General features: G+C 36.3%; 1 protein-coding gene across 2 annotated transcripts; it reads left to right on the forward strand.

Annotated features, from left to right (window-relative positions):
* Positions 1-2,728: 2,728 nt before the first annotated feature.
* On the forward strand, positions 2,729-5,519 carry LOC131593602 (FBD-associated F-box protein At1g60410-like). Of its 2 annotated transcripts, none has more exons than XM_058866169.1 (4): positions 2,729-2,956; positions 3,043-4,217; positions 4,327-4,635; positions 5,055-5,519. In XM_058866169.1, exons 2-4 carry the CDS (start codon positions 3,105-3,107, stop codon positions 5,112-5,114), a joined length of 1,482 nt encoding a protein of 493 aa, XP_058722152.1. In that variant the 5' UTR covers positions 2,729-2,956; positions 3,043-3,104; the 3' UTR covers positions 5,115-5,519. The 2 variants fall into 2 exon arrangements, with proteins under 2 accessions (XP_058722152.1, XP_058722153.1); XM_058866170.1 differs by having other exon boundaries at positions 2,730-2,956; positions 3,093-4,217.
* The last annotated feature ends 4,924 nt before the right edge of the window (positions 5,520-10,443 follow it).

The raw sequence follows: 10,443 nt of genomic DNA on the forward strand, positions 1-10,443 counted from the left end.
AACAATCTTCTTCATCGAACTCCACGTCGCGACTTATGACGATCTTTCCACTACTTGGATTATAAAGCTTGTATCCTTTGGAACTTGAGTCGTAACCTACGAACACATATTTCTCACTTTTATCATCGAGCTTTGTTCTTCTTTCGTCTGGAACATGGGTGTAAGCAATACTTCCAAACACTTTAAGGTGAGAGATCCCAGGCTTCCTTCCACTCCATGCTTCTTGTGGTGTCTTCTCGTGCACACTTCTTGTTGGGGAGCGATTTGTCAAGTATACCGCACATGCCACTGCTTCGGCCCAAAACTCCTTCGGCATCTTCTTGCTCTTGAGCATGCTTCGCACCATGTTAAGTATGGTTCGGTTCTTTCTCTCTGCTACTCCATTTTGTTGTGGCGATCTTGGCACAGTCAGAGGACGACGTATTCCATGGTCTTCACAATATTTGTTGAACTCATTTGAAGTGAACTCTCCTCCTCGATCAGATCTCATGGCCTTAATGGAAAGACCACTTTCTTTCTCCACAAGGGCTTTGAACTTCTTAAAGTTTTCAAACACTTCTGACTTCTCCTTCAAGAAGTAAACCCATGTTTTTCTGGAATAATCATCAATAAATAGGAGAAAGTACTTACTCTTTCCAAATGAGTTGGGTTTGATTGGTCCACAAACATCTGTGTGTATGAGCTCTAGCGGCTTTGTGGCTCTTGATGTTGATTCCTTTGGAAAGCTTTTTCGGAATTGCTTCCCAATTAGACATCCTTCGCAGAGTTGGTCTGGGTGGTTGATGCTAGGCAAGCCTCTCACCATCTCCTTCTTTGCCAAACGTTCTAAACCATCGAAGTTGAGATGCCCAAATCGTAAATGCCATAGCCATGAAGAGTCGGTATAGCACGCCTTGAGACACTTTGCCACATCATTTTGAATGTTCAAGAGGAACATTCTATTCTTTGACATAGGCACCTTAGCAATCAAGTTATGTCTACCATCTCTTAAGAAAAGACTATGTTCTTTCAAGTGGATGTCATAGCCTTTCTCTAATAATTGTCCCAAGCTCAAAATATTATTCTTCATGTTAGGGACATAGTAAACATTGGATATGAACTGATGACTACCATTCTTCAAGCGTATGAGAATTTTACCTTTTCCTTTGACCGGTATCTTCGAGTTATCTCCAAATGAGACATCGCCAGTTGCCGCTTCATTGATCTCTACAAACATGCTTCGATCGCCGCACATGTGATTGCTTGCACCAGTGTCGAGGTACCACTTGTTTCTTTTCTCTTCAACTTGGTTTTGACATGCGAGTAACAAAGTTTCTTCTTCTCCACCTTTTTCTTCTACGAAGTTAGCTTTCTCTTCAACCTTCTTCGAGAATCTACACTCGGATGCATAATGACCAATCTTGTTGCAGTTGAAGCACTTGATTTGTGATTTTTCGTACCTCGACCATGAATTTCCTCTTCCACGACCTCTTGTCGCTTGTGGATTCCAACTTCTTTCTCCATTGTTGAAGTTGTTAGAGTAGTTGTTGTAACCTCCTCTTCCTTCTCCTCCACGTCCGCGTCCACGTCCACGATCTTGGCCACGTCCTCGTCCTCTTTGGCTCTTGTAGTTTACATAGTTTGCTTCCTTTATGTTGAGTTGTAGTAGTTGCTCTATAGCCTCCTTTTGTTTAGTTTTTCTCTTTTGTTTTTCTTCATATGCTTGTAAGGAACCCATGAGTTGCTCAATGGTCATGGTCTTTAAATCCTTATTTTCTTCAATGTTGGTAACAATGAAGTCAAAACTTGGATTTAAAGTGCGAAGTATTTTCTCCATGACTTTCACATCATCAACATCTTCACCATTTCTTTTAAGTTGATTGACTACGACCAATACTCGAGAAAAATAATCAGAAATTGACTCGGACTCCTCCATAAACAAACGTTCAAAATCACCTCTAAGAGTTTGAAGACGAATCTTTTTTACCTGCTCAACTCCTTTGTTGCAAGTTTGAAGCTTGTCCCATGCTTCTTTGGCCGTCGTTGCGTTGGATATCTTCTCAAAAGTATCTTCATCCACCGATTGATAAATGAGAAAGAGAGCTTTCTTGTCTCTCTTTCTTGACTCCTTCAATGTATCTTTCGCACTTTGGCTTAACGAGGTTTCGTCTTGCTCCTTGAAGCCTTTCTCAACGACATCCCACACATCTTGAGATCCTAGTAGCGCCTTCATCTTGATACTCCAATTATCATAGTTGTTCTTTGTGAGCATCGGCATTTGAAAAGGGAAACCTCCATTCGCCATCTTTTGAGGATCTTGAAGCTCTGGTACCACTTTGTTGGAACTAAGGTTGTTTTTATGTGTAGGACAAATGTTTAGAAATATTGGAGGCTTGAATAGAAACTTGATAGGTAGGAGAATTCTTTATGGAAGAGAGAACTTTGTATTTTTGCTTGATACAAATGTGTGAGATTACATCTCTATTTATAGTACTCTAAGGAGAACTCTAGACTCACTAATTCTAGAGAGTTCTCTATCCTAGAAATTCAAAGAGTATTCTAGAGAATATTACAATATTAAGAAATATCTAGACTCTCCAAATAATACAAGAATTCTCTAGAAACTTTACCCAAAATTACTTAAGCCCAAAATAACAAAGCCCAAGAATACCACTAATAATTAGGCCCAAATCAAGTTTATATTTCAACAACATTAAGCAGCAATTGTGAAGTGGTGTAATGGAAAGTTTCTATTGGTTGCAAGTTAGGTGACATAGGTTTGAATCTTGGCAAAAGAAAAAAATTGTAATGTTTTTTCAGAATTATTTTTGATTTGGTTTTCAGAATCTTGGCAGCAATTATTTTTGATTGTAATGTTAGGTGCCTTATCGCTCTCCAATACTCCATAGCCATAAAACCCTAGAAAGCGTGGATTTTTTCCAGCATTCCTCCAATTTCAAATCAACAATCTCGCATGGTAATTCCCGATTGATCTTCCATTTCAGTTTGTCTGAATATGATTGTGAGAGATATTAATTCATGTTTTTACATTTTCAACTGCAGTTTGTTGAATATGACTTTCAGAGATATGTTTTTTTCCCCTTTTTTATCAGGTACGTATCTGAATGTCTAATTCCACGATGAAGAAAGTTAAACTTAGTGACAGCAGAATGTATTCTAATTCCGTGACGAAGAAAGTTAAACTTACTGATAGCCGCGGAATGTCTAATTCTGCGACGATGAAAATTAGACTCAGAATGTCTAATTCTATGACGAAGAAAGTTGAAGTCAATGATAATGTACACAAAGACATGTTCAGCTATTTACCCGAATGCATTATCCTTCACATACTCTCTTCTTTGAATACCAAAGATGCCGTTAGAACATGTGTTTTATCCTCAAGATGGAAGGATCTCTGGAAACGTCTCCCTGCTCTTAGTTTTGATTATCGAGACTTTCGAACCGGTGATATGTTCAACGAGTTTGTGTTTAAGGCTTTATCTCTTCGCGATTCTTCTATCTCACTGCACACTCTCGACTTTGATAATAGAATTTGTCGCCTGGAGCCTCACATACTTAGATTTGTTGTGGATTATGCTATTTTACACAATGTTCAACGGTTCGGACTTAGTGCAGCTAGTGGCGTCGCGCAAATTCCTCCCGAATTATTTTCATCCAAGACTTTAACACATCTCACCCTTGCTATTTCCAATTCCAAGCGTGACTTTGACCACATTTCTCTCAATTTGCCATCATTAACATATCTTAAGCTTTCTATTCATCATGCTATGGAAACCCCGTTTCCAAACTCTCTCTGTTTGCCAACATTATCTACCTTGGAACTAGACAATCTTACATTTTATGTTGGCAATAATAGTTGCGCTGAACCATTTTCGACCTTTAGTAAGTTGATAAGTTTGTCCATTTCTGAATGCACTGTGAAAGGTGCAGGAACCCTCTGCATATCAAGCGCGAGTCTTGTCAATTTTAGTATGTACATTGAGTCAGACGAAGACGACTATTATAAAATTGTTCTTTGCACTCCGGGTCTTCGTACATTTGCTTTTAGTGGATACCCTTATCAGGATATATCTTGGAGCAATGTTTCTTCTCTTGAACATGTAGATATTGACGCGGAAGTATTTCTAAGTAGTTGTGGGCCTCCTTTCTTTCTGTTCAAGTGGCTCTTAGAGTTTGCGAATATAAAATCGCTGACAGTCACTGCATCTACTCTTCAGGTACATTAACTTAACATCTTTTGAGGCTGTGTTTTTACTTTCTTGTAAATTTCATACAAAATTATTTGACTTGCATTAGACTAATCTGCTTGCATCCCTCATTGCGTAGGCTCTCTCCTTAATTCCTGGACTGTTGGAGTTTAAGATTCCTTCCTTGGGTAAATTGAAGTCATTGAGAGTAAGAATTGACGAAATTCAATATGGACTCCGCATGGCGTTATGCGAGGACAAGTTGATGAACATCAAGTCAATGGAAGAAGCTGCCAGGATAAAGAAAGCATTTGATTTAGGATTGCAACCGTCTCCGCTCGTACCTGATGGTGTTGTGGACTTCTTGCTTCAAAATTCACCCTCGGCTGAAGTTGACTTTGTTGATGGCAGAAAAAAGAAACCTCTTAAGAAGAGAAATTTACAATTGGTTTGTTTTAATTTTTCATTCCTTCTATGCTTATCTTTATAAATATATCTTTGGTTATAACTAGCTATTATTAGTGGATAAATTACAAGTTTCTTGGCCAAAGAAAATAAATGTACACATATATTGACATGATTGTGTCTGGCCTCAACTTGGGTGGATGCTGTGAAGTAAGGATTATATTGCTATGCTGGTACTCTATGTGTCGGCTTGCATTGCTTAATTATGTTTTAATTTATAGGAGGTTCACATCCTTAGGCACATATAGGGCCATTTTTATTCAGTATCTAGCAGTCAGCTTTATTGTTGATCATATGATGTACTATTTGTTAATACAAATTCAAGAGTCGTGTCAATAACATAAGTCTATAAGAATTATTTGACATATTTTTGCTTCTTACATTACCTTATTTAATGTGCAGGAATCTGCACTGCGTGGTTGTTATAATCCTTCGGAGTTCAGATACAATACAAGTATGTGATCCATTATGCGTCTGTTTGGTAAAGCGGTGGTATACCGCTACTGCGCGTCCCAAGCCACTTGTACCACGATTTTGAGAAGCTACAAGTTGCAGCTTTTGTGCACTTGCGGTGATACCGCGACTTCTTTCAAAAGCCAAACATAGGCTATGTCAAGGGTTATACTTATAGACAATAGAAGCAGGGAGTTGTTATGAATGTTTGGAAAGTTGGCAGTAGCTCTGCTGTTCAGGTGTAACAATATTTAGTCTGCAATACTAAATACCAGTTGAAGTGCCCAATACTTTTTATGTATGTTTGTTATTTGTCAATGTTTGTGGGCTGTTCATTGAGATCAAAGCCATTAGTATGTTTATGTTATTTGATGATCTTCTCTGAGATTGTGAGTTTTGAGATAAAACTTGGAAGTTGTTTTCTTCAATATATATATATATAATATGATGATCATACTATATGTATTGTGCCTATCTGATGCAACAATTTGGATGGTGAGATTGTAAGCCGGAATTATCACCATTTCTTATCATTCCTATAATTCCTTCACATATGTTGATTGACTTTGCATATTCAGATTGATGATTTCCAAAAGTCCAAAGATTTAAGTCTACTATCCCAAACTATCCTACCCTAACATAAATCTAATTAAAACCTTGAAAATACCTCAAAATTAAATATGAATTTGATTGAATTTTGAAAATTACCTCAAAATTAAATATGAATTTGATTGAGTTTTGAAAATTACCTCAAAATTAAATATGAATTTGATTGAGTTTTATAGAAATTTTGCACATTTACTTTGGGTCTGGAAATTCATCCAGATAGCAACCAACCCACATGTCCTAAAATATACTTATTTTATTCAATCAGCGTTCTTTTAAAATTATTCTTTAATTCCATGTTTTATAAATACGATAAATTTATTAACTCGGATTTATTTGCATAATTGTGTTATATTCTTCTAGTAAATATATGTTTTTATTACTTGACATAAAATGAAGGTTATTTTATTTTTAACATTACTTCCATATTAATAATAATTTAACTATTTTTAAAAAAATTGTTTCCAATTATTAAAATTAAATTAATTATTCAAAAATTTATTGTTTTATTATTAAACAATAATATCACACTTTCCACTCTGTAATAACCATATTATATATTCATCCTAAACTTAGATACCACATTCCCTTTAGATATGTCTACTTATTTTAAGTCATACTTCTTTCAATCACCATCAATATTACTTTTATATTATAAAAATATTATAAAAATGAGAATTGCATTACTTCTTGCTACTCAACTTTAAAAAACAATGCAACCTTCATAAAGTATTTTAGAACCTTCATAAAGTATTTTAGAATTTTGCATTCACAATTACTAATTCACACAACCATTTAGTCTCTGTTGGATAAAAATAGTGATTAATAGCTAAATTAATTAGTTGATATTTAATAATTTATGATTAAATTAGTTGATATCTTATAATTGTAACTTATTATAACTTATTGCTAATATTTATAGTTGATAAATTATTTATAGTGTTTAATAAAATTAACGGTTCAATTAAATAATAAATTAAATGATATAAAAAATATAATATATAATTATTTTATTTTAAATTAAAATAAATTAGTAGTAGTAGATTTTAGTTAAAATCATAAAAAACTGAAACTATAAATTATGAGGATTTCTCAACCAACCTCATGGATCTCTTAAACACCACACAAAATTTCATTTTTGCCCCCAACTTTCGTAGATGCACATCCGGAAGCACCTCATATTTTGAAAAAAATTAATTCCTTCCATAGATGCATCTACGGAAGTGTAATAAACTAGTGTATATAGAGAAAAATACACATAAAATCAGTTCAGGGACGTTTTCGTAGGTGCATCTACGGAATAGCTTAGCGCCACATTGTTCTGTAGATACATCTACGTAAGTGTCTGATATAGTTCGAACCAACATGATCACTCCCCCCATTGTTTCATTTCTTCAAACTTTTCATATTCCACACCCTAAAAACCCTACATCATCAATACCCTATTTCTCTCTAACACTCAAACTTTTTGGTGCAACAAATCAAAGGGAGCACGAAGAGTTTGAATTTCAGGTAAATAATCACTTTCAACCACTACATTGTTCACATTATCAATAATTTTTTGTGTAAAAAAGTTACGTAGCTTCCGTAGATCCATTACGGACGTGTTAAGGAAGAACACTTCAAGAGAATTAACTACTTTAGCCGATGTTTGTACGAGTATCGATGGGGTAGTCGCAAATGTGGTAGATGTCGGAGGTGGCTTTAGTAGCAAGCAAGACTTTGATGATCGTGAAAGCATGCTAACATGGATTCGTAGAAATGCAACAAACCTTGGTTTTGGTGTGGTGATAGGAAGATCGGATAATGGTACGGTAAGAAGAAACCCGTTTCTAACAATATTGTGCGAAAGAAGTGGGAAATACCATCCTCCTCTAAATAATTTTAAAAGAGACGACACATGAACTAGAAAATGCTAGTGTCCGTTTAAAATTTGTTGTTACTGTTAGTTACCAATTTGTGTAAATATCTTAGGTAATTTTTGGTAACTCTCAAGTCTTTTTGTGGTTAATAAGTAGTATTTTATTGTCATTTGGTATATATTTATTCTTATATTTATATTATTGTTGAATAGTTCTTATCTTTGCAATCTATGTTGGATTTTGTAGTTTTTATAGATAATTGGAAGCTTGGACCATGGAAAAAGCACTTTGAAGATGTTCCAAGACCAAAGCCAAGGATTGCTGAAAAGAGGTAGCGCGCTAAGCGAGGTTGAGCCCGCTAAGCGCGCTTTTGAAGAAAAGAAGGAAGTTCTGGCAGAGAGTTACGCGCTAAGCGAGGTCTGGAGCCCGCTTAGCGCGGTTGGGCGGTTTGAGCAATTATTGATAGCGCGCTTAGCGGGCTGCACCGCGCTAAGCGCGGTCTGCGAAACTTTGTTTATTTGTTTATGGGCCAGATCATTTTAGAGGGGAGTTGGAGATATTTTAGAGAGAAACAAGAGCAATATACACTGTAGCAAATATAGAGTTGAAGATTGGAAGCCTTGATCGTCGATTAATCGCCATTTGATGCTTGTTGATCTTCATCCTTACCTTCTTGTGCAAGCTAACATTCTCATGGATAGCTAAATCACTTTTGTATCAAGATAAGATGTAATCTTCCTAGCCTTTTGTATGTTTTTCTTGTGAATATATGTGTATGAACAAGTGATGATCAATATAGATGGTTTAGTTTGTTTATTAAAGCTTTTTCTTTGGTATAAGTGTTTGAGACATCAATGTTTGTATCTAGACCTAACTAATCATCTTTCAAACTATAAGTTGCAGACATGGATTTAGAGTTTGATGTTTACTAAGTATCGGTTCTTAAAACGTTATTTGTATTGTTTAAACGGTGGAGAAATCGTCGGTTAAACAATACGGTAAATCTAACTATATCGTTGCGGACACAGACGATATAGGTGTCGATACGTAATTATATTGATCGTTAGCAAGTTCATAAGCATCTATTTATAAGGAGACATACAAATTTAGGTCGATGAAAATCGAATCTTGATACATTTTCTTTAACTTAGAACTTTCATTAATTTACTCTTTGCTACTAAAAGAATTGAATGATCTTTTGCAAACCCAAATTTAAAGTAACATTAACTCAAGACAAAATAGGCTATAGAACGGCGGTGATATCGCAATAATCCCTGTGGAGACGATAATAACGAAAAGTACACCACAATACTCTTTCAACAAAATGGCGCCGTTGCCGGGGATTGTTGTTTAGATATTGCAAGCATTGCAATAGTTTGTTTTGTATTGAGTCTTATAATTAATATCTTGTTTCTAAATTTATTTTCCTTGTGTTTGTTAATTTGCTTGGTTAGTTTTTCAGATTACAGTTTATGCGAGGACGTGTACCTGCAGATCAACTCCTTTTTGATCCTGAGATTGAGAGGACTGCTCGTAGAGAGAATAGCAAAACTCGTAGGAGGAGACAACTAGCTAGGGAAAGAAGACAGCAACAAGAGGCATCTTCTTCTTCAACTCCTGTTGAAAACTTGGTTGAGGAAGAAATGGCTGCGGATCCTCCAGCTCGAGGGCCATGTGTTAACAGCCCTCGTCTCAATGCACAATTTGCTCGTGATCAGGCCAATGGAAGAAACTCCGAAATGAAGACGGGGTTACTTCAATTATTATACCAAAATCCGTTCACAGGGGCAGATCACGAGGATCCATTTACTCATCTAACAAAGTTCTACGAGATTGCCGGAACAATTGGTGCTCCGGAAGACCAAGAAGAACAGGTGTTCAGGAGACTTTTTCCTCATTCCTTAATTGGAAAAGCTAAGGAATGGTACCTTGATCAACCTAATAATGTCATGACAAATTGGAACGAGTTAGAAGAGAAGTTCTTGGATCGGTTCTTTCCTCACAATAGGTTCATGGAAGCGAAAACTTCTATTGCGGTGTTCTCTCAAGGTTCGAATGAATCTCTCAATGAAGCATGGGAGAGGTTCAAGTCCATGGTTAGAAAGTGCAAAGGTCATGGGTTTGATGAGTTGTCTCAAATCCATATCTTTAGAAATGGACTCCAACCTCAACCAAAAACTCTTTTAGATGCTACCGCGGGTGGTTCGTTGATGTCAAAAACTGCTGCAGAAGCGATTGCTATCATTGATAGAATGGCTTTGAATGATCATCAAGGGCAACACAACCGTAGTGCATTGCAAAGAAAACCGGGAGTTCTTGAATTGAATACTAGTGATGCAATACTTGCTCAAAACAAGTTATTGACACAACAAGTAGAATTGCTCACTCAACAAATGTCAAAACTCCCTCAACAAATCAAAGAGATAAATGGGAGCCCTTCTAAAAATCAACAAGTGATGTGTTGTGAATTGTGTAGGGGTGACCATCAAACAGGTTTTTGTCCTCCACCGGGTGAAGAGGTGAATTATGTGTCTAATCCTAATCAAGGATATGGTGGAAGACAACAACAACCTTACAACAATAACCAAGGTTACCAACAAAGAGGTAATCAAGGTTATCAACAAGGATGGAGGCCGGAAGCGGGCCCATCGAATCGTCAAAATCCTTATCAAGGCGGTTACAATCAACAACCTCAACAAACAAAGCTTTCTATCGAGGACACTCTTAGCCAATTCATGCAATTGCAAATTGCAAGCCAAAAGAGTACGGATGCCGCAATTAAGAACCTTGAAACTCAAGTCGGGCAATTGTCAAAGCAACTTGCCGATCAAAACAAAGGTCCTTTTCCGGCTACTACACAAGAAAATCCT

This window comes from Vicia villosa, linkage group LG3 (genome assembly GCF_029867415.1).
Source record: "Vicia villosa cultivar HV-30 ecotype Madison, WI linkage group LG3, Vvil1.0, whole genome shotgun sequence".
NCBI classification, from domain to species: domain Eukaryota; kingdom Viridiplantae; phylum Streptophyta; class Magnoliopsida; order Fabales; family Fabaceae; genus Vicia; species Vicia villosa.

What these genes read in the sequence shown, in the direction of transcription:
- LOC131593602 (XM_058866169.1), top strand. Translation starts at nt 3,105, where the DNA reads ATGTCTAATTCCACGATGAAGAAAGTTAAACTTAGTGACAGCAGAATG. An exon ending in TCACTGCATCTACTCTTCAG is followed by an intron (nt 4,218 to 4,326) that starts GTACATTAACTT and finishes CTCATTGCGTAG; the next exon opens with GCTCTCTCCTTAATTCCTGG. An exon ending in AGAAGAGAAATTTACAATTG is followed by an intron (nt 4,636 to 5,054) that starts GTTTGTTTTAAT and finishes TTTAATGTGCAG; the next exon opens with GAATCTGCACTGCGTGGTTG.